Here is a 16,095-nt window from a genome sequence, read left to right on the forward strand (position 1 = left end):
ATCAGTTTCAGATGAAAGGAAAGAGGAATATCCCTGCCTGGTGTTGGTGTGTTGTGTGTTGTCATTCAACGAGGTGTCAGAATGAGGTGAGTACCAATGGAGGCTGCCCGAGGGGAGGATGGCTCATAAAAATGGCTGGAATGGAGTGAATGGAATGGTATCAAACACATGAAAACTATCCTCCCCTCAGCAGATTCCACTGAGTGGGTAGATACTCAGCTTCCACTGAGTGGGTAGATACTCAGCTTCCACTGAGTGGGTAGATACTCAGCTTCCACTGAGTGGGTAGATACTCAGCTTCCACTGAGTGGGTAGATACTCAGCTTCCACTGAGTGGGTAGATACTCAGCTTCCACTGAGTGGGTAGATACTCAGCTTCCACTGAGTGGGTAGATACTACGTTCAACATGTCACTCCCACTGGTACAATGCTACAGCTACACTACAACACCTGCTCACTCTGACAGTGTCAAACTATAGGAATGCTTTTGCTTCGGCCCAGCACTAACACACCGTATTCATCTACTTATGATAAAACCCTTTGAATCAGTTGTGTCGGTGCTGGACTGAAACCAAAGCTTGCACAATCCGCAGTGCTCCAGGGCTATAGGGTTTGAAAAAGCATAAGTCGCTCAGCTCAATTACAGGTGAAAGGATACTTTCTGAATTTCACCCTAGCCACTGAAAACCAGATGCAGGGACATGAGGGGGGGATCATCTCGGACTCTCTGTCTGTAGTCATGGAATTCTCTGCAAGGCGAAGGACACATTTGTGGGGGGATTAATTTTTTGGCCCGTTTATTTTATGTCTACATGTCACTGTCAGTCTGAAGTGATGCCTCAAGACGTCATGGTTTCAGTAAGCTGATATCTCTCAATGATAAAAATGCCTCTTCGCTATTCATGGAAACAGAAGGCAGTGAGAGGAACACCTCTTACTCGAAACCTGAAAACAATGAATCATACAGCAGTCAGTGTGCATGGACTACTCATTACTCATACGTGCTCTCAGAGGCAGACCAGAAACTGACAATGGATTTCAAAAGCAACAGGGTGTTATTAGTTGGATTTCCATTATTTTACCTTTCCAATGAATGTCCTTATTTATTTAACAGTGGTCAGTTCATCAGGTTGACCAACGCATGTCAGTGCTAACAAACCCCAGCTCTTCATTCTTTTTAAAATGGCAGAGAATGAATGACTTGTCTTAATTCATTTACACACACACAGAAGCCAGGGTAGGATGGAATGGAAAGGCATCACAAGAGGCTGCTGAGGGGAGGACGGCTCATAATAATGGTCAGAACGGAGCAAATGGAATGGCATCAAACACCTGGAAACCATGGAAACCATGTGTTTGATGTAGTATTTGATACCATTCCACTCGTTACGCTCCAGCCATTACCACAAGCCCATCTTCCCCAATTAAGGTGCTGTCAACCTCCTGTGAATGCCCTCAACATGAGCAGTATGAGTTAGACTCAGCTGGCAATAACACATCAGCTATGTTTTTCAGCCACTCACAGGAGAGAGATTCAGGTGTATTTGCATATTCATAGAAACATCACGATCAGTTCCTTGTTGGCTTCTTTTAGGGGGAACTCCCTCTAACCGCTCTCTCTCTGAGCAACTGTTTGTGTGTAGGCATGCAGCTGCACTTGATCAGACAAGATCATTTGGTTAGGTATAATTCTCTTGATCAATTTACCATATTTTTTGCTAATGCCTGCATGTGTGTAAGCTACAAGTCTTTATTTAAAAAGTAGTATTATTGTTACTATTTTACATGCCTTCAGAAGGGAGCCATTTTTATTGTCAATCACGATTATTGGTCAGTGCTTGACTTGGACTGAAATAGGTGCCGGTACTCATGTTTATATTTAGGAGCAGGAGACCTAAAATACTTTTGAGCTAGTATTCTATAAGAGGAACAGGAGATCAAGCAGTAGAAATGTTGAGGTGCCAGTACTCAGCTCCGGTGAGCTCCTGCCCAAGTCAAGCACGGTTCTTGGTTCAAATTCAGGGTGTTGATTGCACGCCCTCCATAGGTCAGGAAAAATAGTTCTATTGAAAGACTGGGAGAGATGTTAGACTGAAGTAGGGCAGTGCTACAGGGTGGCAGGTAGCCTAGTGGTTACAAGTGTTGGGCCAGTAACTGAAAGGTTGGTAGCTGGAATCACAAAGCTAGCATCTGCTAGATGACTAACATGTAACAGCATACACAGCTAGCAAATTTAGTTCCTTGGAAGTTGTAGGAATGTACATTATTGATTCTGGGAACGAAGTCATAAGTTTCCTGACCGTTAAAACTGAAAGCTATTTAAACATTCTGAGAACGGAAGTAAACATTTCTCCTGTTCTGGGAATGTACATTTTAGGTTGTAGGGAGGTTCTGAGAACATTTTTCTATGGTTCCCGGAAAGTTTACCTGGGAGGTTTTATTAACGTTCTGAGAACGGAAATGATAGGTTATTTGAAGGTAATTAAATAGCATTCTGAGAACATGTTTCGATAAGACTGCTAGCTTAGTTGAACTGTTTTGAACTCCAAGCACAAGCAAGACACATGGAAATGTATTTGCTTAGGCATTAATCATGGAAACACATGGAAATGTATTTGCTTAGGCATTAATCATGGAAACACATGTATTGTTATTGTGGCATGGCATCGGGCTCCTGAGTGGTACAGCGGTCTAAGGCACTACATCTCAGTGCTAGAGGTGTCACTACAGACACCCTAGTTTGAATCCAGGATGTACCACGACCATGATTGGGAGTCCCATAGGGTGGTGCACAATTGGCCCAGTGTCGCTCGGGTTTGGCAGGTGTAGGCCGTCATTGTAAATAAGAATTTGTTCTTAACTGACTTGCCTAGTTAAATAAAGGTTACTTTTTTTATTATTGTGAGATTCAAACCTATGATTTCCTGCTCCCTATCCATGAAATTAGTCGACCACGCCATCAGGATGGAGCTGGCATGACATGTTTTTTTTACTCATAAAAAGCTGTTCATTTTAGTCTATTCAAACAGACCCTATGTCAAAGGAAACAAGCACTCATTAACATCAGATGTGGCCAATCAGTGTGTGAAGCCAACACACCTGAACACACTTAACCAGATAGAGGATAGAGGGTTTTGTTGATACTGAGAACAGAACGTATATGTTTTCAAATAATATTCTTAGAACCTTCTTTGAACTATACTTATGTTTTCTTGTGGTTTTTATGGAAAGTTTTCTTAATTCTCTGACAACATGACTTTAAATAGAACCACGAGGAAACCTGCAGAAAACGTTATGCTTTTAAGTACTGAAATTCCCACAGAAGAACGTTGTTTCTTAACGTTCTCTGAACATTCTGAGAACATGACTTTGAATAGAGGAAACCTGTAGGAAACGTTATGGGAAGGTTGTATGCAAAATAACCGTAGTACAACCCCACTCTCGCCAAGCACTAAGAAACATATGGTTCTGAGAACATGATGTGCTAGCTGGGTTCTCTAGTGACCTGCAGCACAAACTACATCAGATAACCATCCCTGTTCATATTAGGTGACGAGACCATAACGACCCTGCCCTGTGAATCCATTCAGGGTGAATGAAGGACGCTCATAACTTCATACAGATTAAATAAAAACCACCAGGTTCCACAGCCCAATTCAGTTGCGTAATAACACAGATTGGCAAGAGCAGGTACGGTGACAGGTAGATATGACCTCATTGTTGCTGGACATATTTGAAGTACTGTTACCAACACATTTTCCTGCAACACTTGCAAAAGATATGATTGATGTAGCCTTTCCTACAACCTGTCAATTATTCAACCTTGGAAAAAAAAGCCTTGAGAATCTACAGGCAGGTGTCACACATAATAAACTAGGCCTATGTAAAACTGGGGGAATTCCAGCATCAGAAACATTTTGATCAACAAAGTGAATTATAACAGATATTATTTAAAAAATGTTCAATATCAACAATTTTCAATGCATGTTTATGCAAATACTTTGTCATTAATTCTAAACTCACCTTATAAAAACATGAACAAAAATAATCCCAAACCAGTGAGTGATGCTGACAAGAAAAACTTTTCAAATTCAAAGGCTCCGATTTGAGCAAACTCGGCTAAGAAAGATGACTTCACCACACAGAAAACCAAACCCCATTCTCAATCCATTGTTTATATCAGCAGCGATAGAGGAGCCTGCCCTCTTGACGTTCAATGTAGTTGTGTCTCCCCCTTTCCTCTTTATGAAAGACGGTTGGAGAACAGTCCCAAAGATGATTTCACTGGCTCCCGCATCACTTCAGATGCACCCTCTTCTTCAATGAATGTTGCTGCGCGCTGCGCTATCACTATCTTGACAATACTGCCCTCTGGTGGCTGTCGTTTTAAATTAGTTTACACCTCCTGTCACACTTGAAATATCTTGTGCTTCGTACCCACCACATACTCTCAAAATGATAAATAGATGCTTTCACGTTAGTTCACCACTCTGTATTGATCTGTTAGAAAGCCATTCGTCAGATCTTGTTCACTCTATGGTAATCGGCCTCTCACACATAGCCCTAGGTTTAGTGACTAATTATGTTAGTAATTGCTCTTGAGGACAAGACAGAGGATATGAGGGGTGTAAGTATTGATAGGCTTACGAAACACGTTTTTACTATACGGAACAACTTTATAAACAAAACATGCAACAATTTCAAACATTTTACTGAGGTACAGCTCATATAAGGAAATAAGTCAATTGAAATACATTCATTAGGCCCTAATCTATGGATTTCACATAACAGGGAATACAGACATGTGTAACGGATGTGAAATAGCTAGCTAGTTAGCGGTGGTGCGCGCTAAATAGCGTTTCAATCGGTGACATCACTTGCTCTGAGACCTTGAAGTAGGGGTTCCCCTTGCTCTGCAAGGGCAGCGGCTTTTGTGGAGCGATGGGTAACGATGCTTTGTTGTTGATGAGGGTCCCTGGTTCGCGCCCGGGGGGACGGGCTAAAGTTACATTGATGCTGTTGACCCGGATCACTGGTTGCTGCGGAAAAGGAGGAGGTCAAAAGGGGGGTGAGTGTAACGGATGTGAAATAGCTAGCTACATTCCAGCCATTACAATGAGCCTGTCCTCCCTCCTATGGCTCCAGAGCGACTACAGTTAATTGATTCATTTTAAGATAGCTAGGTGAGAGAACCACATACAGTATCACAGTCATAGAAAGTCTAACTTTTCCTCAATAAAGCAGCTATCAGCAAAGTCACCTGCTGCGACCCCTAATGGGTTGAGACACTGTCTGAGGTCACCTAGATAACATTACTATCATGTACAATGACATTTTAGTAGATTGATTTTAGGAAAGTTCATATTTCAAAGTCATTTTCAGGGTCATGTTTTATTGTTTTGTTGATACGGTGGATTGCCTTGGACAGAAGCTGTTGGTGGAGTATTTTGGACATCAAAGGTTAAAAAAAAAATATAATAATAATAAGATCTGCCTACTCAGGTACAAAGCATAGAAGTAGAGGCTGTCAAATACCTTGTTTAACCCCAGGGCTCTGGCATGCTGTTTAGAGCATCATTACAGGGTCCTACCTGACCCATTACTTCACTCACAACTAGAGATAACTTTACCTATCTGCTGAGCAGCTGAGTAGACAGTCTTGGGTTAATGACACTCTTGGGTCCATAGACTAATCTCTAGGCATCTTAGGTGAAATCTCTCTTCAGATAACAATTGATAACACCCCTCCTGTCTATTAAAGCAAGGCACATTCAAGGTTTGTCCTTTGAAGATAACACTCTTCAAAGAACACATGTTATCTTCCTGACCACAATGATGACTATAAATGACATCCATCAAGCCCAACAGGATTAGTTAGTGCAGACAAGCCAAGACATCAAGATGTGGTTGGATTTGTATTTGGGAATGGCAGTTGTTCTCAGTGTAGAGTGCAAACCATTGAACAAGGGGACACACAACAAGTTGCTAGTGATCTCCTTTGATGGTTTCCGATGGGACTATGATCAAGACGTAGACACCCCTCACATGGACAAGTTAGTGGTAGATGGAGTGAAGGCAAAGTACATCACCCCTCCGGCTATCACCATGACGTCCCCATCTCACTTTACCACCATAACTGGTAAGGCAGAAGAGTTACAAAATGCTGTTGACTTGTTGCGTGCATTTGAGCAGCGTGTTTGAAGTTCTCAATCAGGTGCATATTCATCAAAAATAAGTATTTCCTTGGGTAACATGTGACTACGGGCCCAAGTTACTGTTTCAAAACTGGTTTTGAAGTCAAATGTAGCCTACTACTGTAGATGGATTATTGACTGTTGATTTCCTTGGCCAAATATTTCAATTCTTTCATAAAAACAGTTTTGTTTGTGGCATGTGCCCAGAAAATGCCAGTCCTGACCATGATCTCACTCACGTTACAAAGTAGTCTCACTTGCCAGTGTTCTGGGTGGCAGGTAAGCCTAGTGATTAAGAGCTGACTAGGTGAAACATCTGCCGATGTGCCCTTGAGCACAGCACTTAACCATAATTGATCCTGTAAGTCGCTCTTATCTATGCTAAATGACTCAAATCTAAATGAAATGTTCTTTCTGATTTTTAGGACAATCTATTATGTCGTTCTGCCCCTGAACAAGGCAGTTAAGAATTAGTTCTTAACTGACTTGCCTATTTAAATAAAGGTACAATTAAAATAAAATAAATCAAATGTACACTGTATATGTGCACATACTGTACATATCCTTTGGGTCCTAACTATTTAAATACAAATCTGGTCAAACTTGCTGCTTACTTTATCTCTGGGCAATTGACCTCACTTTAATCTGACCCTAGAGTTATTGTTGAGAAATGGAAATCACCTTATGTTTTCATTTGTTAATGCAGGAAAAACCTACAAATCTACAGACAATTTCTAAATGTTCTCTTATATGACAGTGATAAAAAATATATATATAGTACAGCAATTAAAGTTGTAAATGCCATCTTCGATATCCTTGATAAGACATCACTGAGGTTTTGGATACTGTTTATCATAATGTCATGATGAAAAGACAATTCAAACTGGAAGGTTGCTGGTGTAACAGTATAGACTTTACGTCCGCCCCCTCGCCCCGACCTGGGCGCGAACCAGGCACGCTCTGCACACGTCAACAGTCACCCTCGAAGCATCGTTACCCATCCCTCCACAAAAGCCGCGGCCCTTGCAGAGCAAGGGGAACCACTACTTCAGGGTCTCAGAGCAAGTGACATCACCGATTGAAACGTCACTAGCGCACACCACCGCTAACTAGCTAGCCATTTCACATCGGCTACACTGGCATTAGAAAATATTTACATATCATTCTACTTCTCATATCTCTCACAGGGAGATGGATAGAGGATCATGGAGTTGTTCACAATATGATGTTTAATTCCACAACTCATCAGAAAGTCGTCCATAAAGCTACCTTGAAGAGGTCTGAGTGGTGGGACAATGGAGCCTTACCGTTGTGGATTACAGCACAGAACCAGGTGAGGAACTGGCCATGATTTAATCCTGGACATAAAATATCACAAGTGTTATTTGTCTAATATGCAGATTTAGCTTACAGTCCTCCTACCCACAGCTACAGAAACCACCGTCAGACTATTTACATTGACCCCCACCCCATTTGTTTTGTACACTGCTGCTACTCGCTGTTTATTATCTATGCATAGTCACATCACCCCTACCTACATGTAAAAATGACCTCAACTAACCAGTACCCCTGCACACTGACTTGGTACCGGTTCCCCCTGTATATAGCCTCGTTATTGTTATGTTATTGTGTTACTTTTTATAATTTATTGCATTTTTTACATGAGTTTATTTGGTAAATATTTTCTTAAACTCTTCTTGAACTACACTGTTGGTTAAGGGCTTGTAAGAAAGCATTTCATGGTAAGGTGTTGTATTCGGAGCATGTGACAGATAAAATTGAATTTGACTTGATTATTTTTAGGTGAATGAAGTTGCTCTAATGAAAGTTAAGACCCCTACTACTCCCTGTAATTAGAAGCATACATACAAGCATACATACCTTTTCTTATCTTTCAGGGCCTGAAAACAGGCTCCTTTTTCTTTCCAGGAGGAGCCGCCAACTACAGTGGTCAAAGTGTAAACCGGGCGGTGGTTGAGGAAACAGGTCAACAAGATGATAACGAAACAGAGTGGCAACAGAATATTGACACTGTGTTGAGCTGGTTCACCGAAGAAGATTTTGACTTTGTGACTCTGTACTATGGAGAGCCTGACAACGTGGGTCATGCCAAAGGACCAGACCACCCTGACAGGAAAACCATAATAAAGCAGATTGACCGCACCATCGGATACCTGAGGGAGGCCATCCAGCGAGATGGTTTGACAGATAACCTGAACATCATCATCACCTCTGACCATGGCATGACCACCGTCAAAAAAAGACCTCTTGTAGATGAGATAATCCTCTCTAAATACCTGAATTTCTTCAACTTGGTTTATTTTGAGCTCCTTGACTACGGCGGGTTTGGAATGATCACACCGAAGAAAGGAAAGGAACAGCAGGTTTATGATGCTCTCATGAAGGCCCCAAACCTCACAGTCTACAAGAAGGAAGATATGCCAGAGAACTTTCATTTGTCTAAGAATGACAGAATACAGCCTATTATTGTCATTGCTGATCTAGGTTTCAACTTAAACTCGGTAGGTACTGGTATTCACTTTAAAAACACTTCATATACTATGTATAAAGTAAAAAATGGTAAAGTAAAAATATCACAGATTTAAAAAATAAAAACAATTATGATATGCATGTCATTTCAACAGCGGTTCATCGTCTACGTAAACAAAGGAGATCATGGATTCCACATGGACGAAATGGACATGAAGACCATCTTCCGTGCTTTTGGACCAGATTTCAAAAATAGTTATCTGTCCGAGCCCTTTGACAGTGTCCACATCTACCCTCTAATGTGCAAGCTGCTGCAGATAGATCCAGCCCCTAACAATGGTTCCCTATCTATCACTGAGGGCATGCTGGTGCAGAACGGTACGAGCTGGGAGCTTCTCCTAGAAAGCATTTTAGTATCAAAATGCATGAAAGTGTCTATTAATTCATTCTAATACAGGAATATATCAACCTTAATGTGTGCTCCACTGATGATACTTCTTCTATAAGATAATTATCAAGACTGACATGACAAATGGTTATATCACATAACTAATGGCGCCATTCTTCTCTACACAGGTGGGAGAAGAAATCAGATGTCCCTTGGTGTTTTGGCATCGATATTTGTCTACATTTTATTTGTCATGTAGTTATTTATGATGTTGGTTATTTTCCATAATGTTCGTTAACTGAAAACAATTGCATAGCTGAATCAATAATAAACAAAACTCCAACAAATATTTTTAAGGAGGATCACATTCACTATGATGTTCATCAACAATATCCATCTGATTGTATTATACACTCAGTTTCCCGTTAATTAGGTACACCTATCTAGTACCGGGTCGGACCCCCTTTGCACCAGAACAGCCTGAATTCTTCAGGGCATGGAAACGTTGCTCAATTGGTATCAAGGAAAAACATTCCTCGCACCATTACACCGACAGCCTTTATTATTGACACCAGGCAGGATGGGGCCATGGACTCATGCTGCAATAGCCCATCTGTGACAAGGATGGATGTGTTGTGCGCTCCGAGATGCCGTTCTGCACAGCACTGTTGCACTGCGCAGTTATTTGCCTGTTTGTAGCTTGCACAATTCTTGCCATTCTCCTTCGACCTCTCATCAACGATCTGTTTTCGCCCATAGGACTGCCGCTGAACGGATGTTTTTGGTACCATTCTAGGTAAATCCTAGACAGGGTTGTGCTTAATATAATAAGCCCAGGAGGCCGGACGTTTCTGAGACAATGGAAACGGCGCGCCTGGAATCGACGATCATACATACCATGCTCAACGTCGCTTAAGTCACTAATTTTGTTCACTCTAAAGTTCAAGCCTTCTTTATACACTGAGTGTAAAAAACATTAAGAACACCTTCCTAATATTGAGTTGCATGTCTATGTCATGGAAAGAGCAGGTATTCTTAATGTTTTGTACACTCAGTGTATAGCAAGCCACAGCCACGTGACACGCTGTCTGCTAACCATTTTTGGGAACGTGGTGGTGTGCCTAACAAACTGCCCACTGAGTGTATGTTTAATAATCAAACCAGTCAGCATTGGCTCAAATAACTTCGTCTAGAACCTACATTTAATAATGACACCCTCCCACTGATGGTTCAGGGGTTTCAAGTAGCCTGATTCCTTTGAGAAGTTGTTGCCTTTCATTCTAAATGTCAGATTTTATTTGGAGTCATATTTTTGTTTAAATATTTGTTCCGACTGTATATTTATTTGTTGTTATTATGCTTTAATAAACGTGCACGATGAATGAGTATTGCAGTTTTTAAATTAAAATGTTTAACAGGAAACAGGATTTGGATCTAAGGTGTTATTACCACCTGCAGCCAGCTGGGGATATCATTTTTTAAATAAATGTAACCAATATTTAACTAGGCAAGTCAGTTAAGAACACATTCTTTTAAGAACAAATTCTTATTTACAATGACGGCCTAGGTACAGTGGGTTAACTGCCTTGTTCAGGGGCAGTTAGACAGATTTTTACATTGTCAGCTCCGGGATTCAATCTAGCAACCTTCCAGTTATTGGCCCACTCTCTAAACACTAGGCTACCTGCCGCCCCAACTGTATACACATATTCCAACAAATGGAAATGTTACAGAACAGACCGATCTGAAAACACAGATGGAGGAAATATAAAACGTACATAATCTCCGTTGGCCCTTTATTTCATACTAAATATTATGAAAGCCTCCCTTACTAAAACAAATTGCAGTTGTGAAACTGCAGTAAAAGTGTAGTAACTGCAGTTAACTGTGGTATTTTGGACATAGTAATTGCAGAATAACTGCACTCTAATTAAGCAAAAGGCACGAGGAGGTGTGGTTTATGGCCAATATAACACGGCTAAGGGCTGTGTCTAGGTCGTGCGTTAGAACAGCCCTTAGCCTTGTTATATTGGCCATATACCACAAACCCCGGAGGTACCTTATTGCTATTATAAACTGGTTACCAATGTAATTAGAGCAGTAAAAATAAATGTTTTGTCATACCTGTGGCATAACTGCAGTTATACTGCTCTTTCAATGACAGTCTGACCAGGTGAATCCAGGTGAAAGCTATGATCCCTTATTGATGTCACTTGTTAAATCCACTTCAAATCAGTGTAGATGAAGGGGAGGAGATGGGTTAAAGGGAGATTTTTAAACCTTGAGATGATTGAGACATGGATTGTGTGTGTACCATTCAGAGGGTGAATGACAGGACAAAATATTGAGTGCCTTTGAACGGGTATGGTGGTAGCTGCGCTAGGCGCACCTGTTCTTCGTGTTTTGTACAATCAATGTATATTTTTCACATTGATGCCGATTATTTTTGTCATCGCCAAGGTTATTGTAGGGTTAAGTGGTGAATTGAAATTAAAACAACAAGGGTGATGAATAGGCTACGGGCTATTGCCTAATGTAAATTATAAGATTATGAAACCAGCCATGAAGAGTGGCTACACTTGTTGCGGTCATGTGACGAAGCATTAACGGGTTAGGTCAAATGGAGAGTGAGCGCGCCCTGCATTCTATGTGACGTTAAACTGCTGTACAATCACTTCAGTTTTGGATCCGTGCGTGTCTAGGTTAATCAGCCTAAATCACAACTAGTCTCTGATGTTTTAAGCTATGGCTGGATGTTTTGGGAACGACATAGCTATATATATATTCTACAATTGGGTTAAGTCTTAGAATAAATAAAAAATGTTACATTTCGTCTTGCAAGATGTCTCAAACAACACGGAGCAAAACACAACAACGCCTGAGGACTGGACTGTTGTAAGTCATTTACAAGTATTGTATTAAGTATTGTGATTATTCATGTGTAGTTGTCCTGTATTTAAACTACTGCAAAGTGTACAGCAATGTGTATTTCTTAGTTGTAGCTACATCGTTGCAACATGTGTCTGCTGCATGGCTTTTGGGGGGTGGGACCACCCTCTAGCACTGTAGAAAGTGGATGAGATTATTCTCCTCAGTTGAGGAGTGTAGTGTTATAGGATAGTGACTGTTTTGGTTTCTAATCAACACCTTTCCCCAGTAAAGGGGTACTTTGCAGTCAGGTGGATCCAGTTGACCAGAGTAGTGTTATAGGATAGTGACTGTTTTGGTTTATAATCAACACCTTTCCCCTGTAAAGGTGTACTTTGCAGTTAGGTGGATCCAGATGACTATGGCAGTGCTGAGGTAAGCAGGGCGCAGCATTTACAACCTCTTTGTAATTGTACAATCTGGTGATCACACGGGTCAAATGAGGAGCTCTTCCCAATGTGTTTTTTCTTGTTGTTTGCAGCATTGTCGGTTCAGGTTCCATAATTGTTTATGCAACTTTCCAACACCTTATAAGGACACCTGAGGTTAGTTACAAACACTACAGATGATCCCCTCTACAGTTGGTTTTAATTGTTTCCACATTTAAGCCTATATTATACCCTACCTTAGTTGGTAGAAAGGCGCTATATAAATCCAATCGGTTTTTGTTAATTATAACAATATTATTAACCTACCTACAATACCATGACTGCTTTAGACTCCAAAACAATGGCCAATACCACCTCCTCTGCAGATCCAGCCATTGTTCTTACTGAGTGTGACAGACTTGCTGCTGGCAGTCAGCTGGCTGGTAGGAGCAGTACTGTTCACCCAGGACTGTGATAGCCATGCCACCTGCTACAACCTACACATCGTTGAACAGGTATGTACACAGACGTATAATACATTCATTTACAGTAAGAATTGACTTAATGTTTTACTGAGAAATAGATGGCCAAGGCCGATCCAGATCCGTCCCATATGAAGTAGAGCAGCAAATCTAGCCCAATTTGACGCCTCTTCAATTCTGTTAGATCGGGACAAAGGAGTCTGGATGTGGCTGACCCATTTCCCTTGTACTTGTGCACTGGAATATTCTGTACCAAAAGGGAACATGATATATAACCCCACAACAAAACCAATGATGGTCCTAGATATCTAATCTTCATGGATATGCAGAAAGGGAACAACATTTCATTGACACGTCATACCACGCTTCTCACCACTAAAATATAAGTAAATGTTGGTTGACTCATGGTGACCACTGACGGAGAACCCCTGTCTTTTAACAGATCCTGTATATGACCTCGTTCTTCTACACATTGAACTATGTATGGACCCTGTACTCTGGGCTAAATAACAGATTCTACAGTAGCCTTCATGGATACCCAGCCCAAGTAGGTGCTACCTGACAAATTATCGTTTTGATGTCTGACACATTTGGTTGTCTGTAATTCCTCGTATTCAACTGTTTGGTTAAAGTCTGGCCTCTGTTTTGTTGAAGTGCGCCACCAATCTGAGAAGTTTCAGCAAGATTGCTGCAGTCCTGTCATGGTAAGCATGGACTATTTTACAGAAAGAGTATTTCATTTACATGTATTTATTTAACCAGGCAAGTCAGTTAAGAACAAATTCTTATTTACAATGATGGCCTAGTATATGCTTGACCTATTTAAAGTTCAGTAGATGTCATTATACATCCAATAGAGGGAGTATGCTACATGTCCCCATTTCTCCTCCCAGTGTCCTCCCCGTGCTGCTGATGCTGCCAGTGTTTGTAACAGGAAACATGGACCACTGTTACACAAACTTCAGCCAGCCTTACAAGTAGGTCTGAAGTATGCATCAAAGTAGGAATATTATCATGGAGAGAGTTTATTTTGGGATAGAGATAATTGTGTGTCAATAAGGTTTGCAGTTTAAGTAAGGCAATCAGAATTCATATCAAGCACATCCGTGCTAAATGTTTGATCAATGAATATGATTTAATCGTCATTTTTAATGTGTTTTTTTATTATACATATCTCGTTGATTTGAGGTGCATAACAGTTTGACTAAAGTCCCTCTCCCTGCATATTAGGTGCCTTCTAATGCACACAGAGGCACTCTTCATGTCCACTGACTTGAGCAAGATGGAGGTGGACTCAGCTTGCCGCCTGGGACACATGTACAGTATTGCTGTCTTCCTGGCAGTGTTCCTCCTCACCTTTGTTGGCATTGTGGTGAGTCAGCCTATCCCATGGTTACCAGCTTATATTTATTTTATTCAAACGTATCTTGGCTTCACACGTCTTTTGTCTACACCAGGTGCTCATGGGAAAAGCCCGCACTGTTTACAGACGTTGTGTGAGTTCTAGCGGTTTCCTCGGCGACAGGCAGTGGGCGTCGCTTCGTGTTCTGGACCGACACATGCTCCTCTACCCCTCTGTCTTCTTCTTCTGTTGGGGCCCAGGTAACTACAGTACTGTTCACCCAGCTCAGAATCCTAGGGCCCCCCCGGGCTTGCTAAATGATTTGTAGCAGCTGAAAATCACATTCTCCTTTTTGATATATTGCCTTGTTTACCTTGTCATTTCAGCAGTGTTCCTGTCAGCCATGATTCTGTACAACCCCAAATCAGTGGAGGGAGTTGTGGGCGTCATTCTCTACATCTTACAGGTAAAACTGCCAGCTGCTCTGAAACCTACATCCAAGACGTGTGCAACCTCAGTCCATGGCTTAACTTCTACTTCCTCATCCCAGGCCTTCACCTCATCCTCTCAAGGCCTTCTGAACTGTGTGGTGTACGGCTGGACACAGACACACTTCCGCTCAGCTAGCAAAGATGCTCTAAGGGACATGGACACCCAGACGCCACTTCTGAGATCTCAGAAGAAAGGCTATAAAACTCTATGGTCAACACCATCCCACAAATCAGATGATATAGAAGGATCTGGTATTCTACCGACACCACATTAACTTACTATGGTGGTTGTGACACTGGCAAAAGAAATGAAACAAAGCCTTTTGTGCCAGACTGGGAGTGACGGTTTGGTTTTGAATCTTGGGGACAGTACCTTGGGAAGCACCTGTTATACCAATGAAGCAAGAACACCCTCGGCTGTACACAAGGGACAGCAGGGTCCAACCAGACAGAGGCTGAACTGCTGAGGTGTAAAAAAGGGAAGAACCAGGGAATTTACAAGGAGAGGAAGAGCAGCTCTGAAACAGGATCTGAGAGCTCTGTACTTTCATAGGAATCAGAGTCACTCCCTCCCTCACTTGTTTTGACTGCATCGCTCGTGCAAACATTGTCTCTACATTAGTGTTTAGAATTTCCCACAGTAGTTGGGGACAGCCGAGGATATTTGTGAAAGGCTTTGTAACTGACTGGCATGTCTTTGATTTAGAGGGGCCCTGATTGAGCCCAACCGTGTGGAAACAGTGAGCAGCCTGTCACTTTTCATCTTGATGGAACAAAGGCCCTCCATTCACAGAGATGCTGCTTGACGTACGAGTTTGGCCCGTGGTGTTGTGTGATGGTCGTAGATACGCAAGTGTGTGCAATGTTTAGTTTTCGCCCTGCATGGGCTTGGTCACAGAAATGTGACTGTAGGTTTATGCTCACTCCTTGAGTTAAATTCTAAACTTTTATCAAAGGGGACAATTCTTGCCTTGCATGAGGCATGAGTTACAGGATAAATACATCACCACAACATACAATTTCTTTTTTTCTGAGATGCAAATGAAACTGAATGAAAAGAATGTGAATTTCCGGTCTGTCAATGCATTGGACTTTATTTCTGTTTAACTTAATCCATCAATATGAAATGGCTATTGCAGCTCAAATATAGTAACTGCTGCAGCCTCATCAAAACAATAAAATATTGTTTCACTCCCACATCCGACCAGCTGCGTCATGGCAGTTATCAAAGATGAGGCTGTAGTCAGTGCCTCCAGCTTTGACGAAATCAGAGACCGTCTTACTCCCTTTAAAGTTTTTGGTTTCAACTTTCTGCAAAAAGTTTTAAAAAAACAATGTTTAATTGAACGACTGCGTATTTGCCACTACAGAGTCATTTCAATAAAAGATGCTTATGAAAGAAAGCTGATTGA

At 41.5% G+C, this 16,095-nt stretch overlaps 3 protein-coding genes across 4 annotated transcripts in view; 2 read left to right on the top strand and 1 right to left on the bottom strand.

Moving 5' to 3' along the window:
• LOC110535394 (copine-4) overlaps positions 1-4,293 on the bottom strand; it is an 86,098-nt gene extending 81,805 nt beyond the window's left edge. The window contains exon 1 of one of the 2 annotated variants that reach the window (XM_036962016.1): positions 4,024-4,293. The gene's annotated coding sequence lies outside the window, so the exon portion shown is untranslated. The remainder of the gene's footprint in view (positions 1-4,023) is intronic. The other variant, XM_036962010.1, reaches the window with a different exon arrangement.
• Positions 4,294-5,654: 1,361 nt separating this feature from the next.
• Positions 5,655-10,458, top strand: LOC118944102 (ectonucleotide pyrophosphatase/phosphodiesterase family member 7-like). Its single transcript, XM_036962031.1, has 5 exons — positions 5,655-6,139; positions 7,382-7,527; positions 8,093-8,716; positions 8,840-9,062; positions 9,261-10,458. The coding sequence occupies exons 1-5, from the start codon at positions 5,902-5,904 to the stop codon at positions 9,329-9,331; spliced, it is 1,302 nt and encodes a 433-aa protein (XP_036817926.1). The 5' UTR covers positions 5,655-5,901; the 3' UTR covers positions 9,332-10,458.
• Positions 10,459-11,368: 910 nt separating this feature from the next.
• On the top strand, positions 11,369-15,807 carry LOC110535355 (transmembrane protein 116). Its single transcript, XM_036961641.1, has 11 exons — positions 11,369-11,967; positions 12,329-12,375; positions 12,482-12,545; positions 12,755-12,883; positions 13,293-13,409; positions 13,505-13,554; positions 13,744-13,827; positions 14,081-14,222; positions 14,308-14,452; positions 14,579-14,658; positions 14,743-15,807. Exons 1-11 carry the CDS (start codon positions 11,893-11,895, stop codon positions 14,956-14,958), a joined length of 1,149 nt encoding a protein of 382 aa, XP_036817536.1. The 5' UTR covers positions 11,369-11,892; the 3' UTR covers positions 14,959-15,807.
• The last annotated feature ends 288 nt before the right edge of the window (positions 15,808-16,095 follow it).

This window comes from Oncorhynchus mykiss, chromosome 2 (assembly GCF_013265735.2).
Source record: "Oncorhynchus mykiss isolate Arlee chromosome 2, USDA_OmykA_1.1, whole genome shotgun sequence".
In the NCBI taxonomy this organism is placed as follows: domain Eukaryota; kingdom Metazoa; phylum Chordata; class Actinopteri; order Salmoniformes; family Salmonidae; genus Oncorhynchus; species Oncorhynchus mykiss.

What these genes read in the sequence shown, in the direction of transcription:
- LOC118944102 (XM_036962031.1), top strand. Translation starts at nt 5,902, where the DNA reads ATGTGGTTGGATTTGTATTTGGGAATGGCAGTTGTTCTCAGTGTAGAG. An exon ending in TAGGTTTCAACTTAAACTCG is followed by an intron (nt 8,717 to 8,839) that starts GTAGGTACTGGT and finishes TCATTTCAACAG; the next exon opens with CGGTTCATCGTCTACGTAAA. An exon ending in GGGCATGCTGGTGCAGAACG is followed by an intron (nt 9,063 to 9,260) that starts GTACGAGCTGGG and finishes TTCTCTACACAG; the next exon opens with GTGGGAGAAGAAATCAGATG.
- LOC110535355 (XM_036961641.1), top strand. Translation starts at nt 11,893, where the DNA reads ATGTTACATTTCGTCTTGCAAGATGTCTCAAACAACACGGAGCAAAAC. An exon ending in CAGCCCAAGTAGGTGCTACC is followed by an intron (nt 13,410 to 13,504) that starts TGACAAATTATC and finishes GTTTTGTTGAAG; the next exon opens with TGCGCCACCAATCTGAGAAG. An exon ending in TCACCTTTGTTGGCATTGTG is followed by an intron (nt 14,223 to 14,307) that starts GTGAGTCAGCCT and finishes TGTCTACACCAG; the next exon opens with GTGCTCATGGGAAAAGCCCG.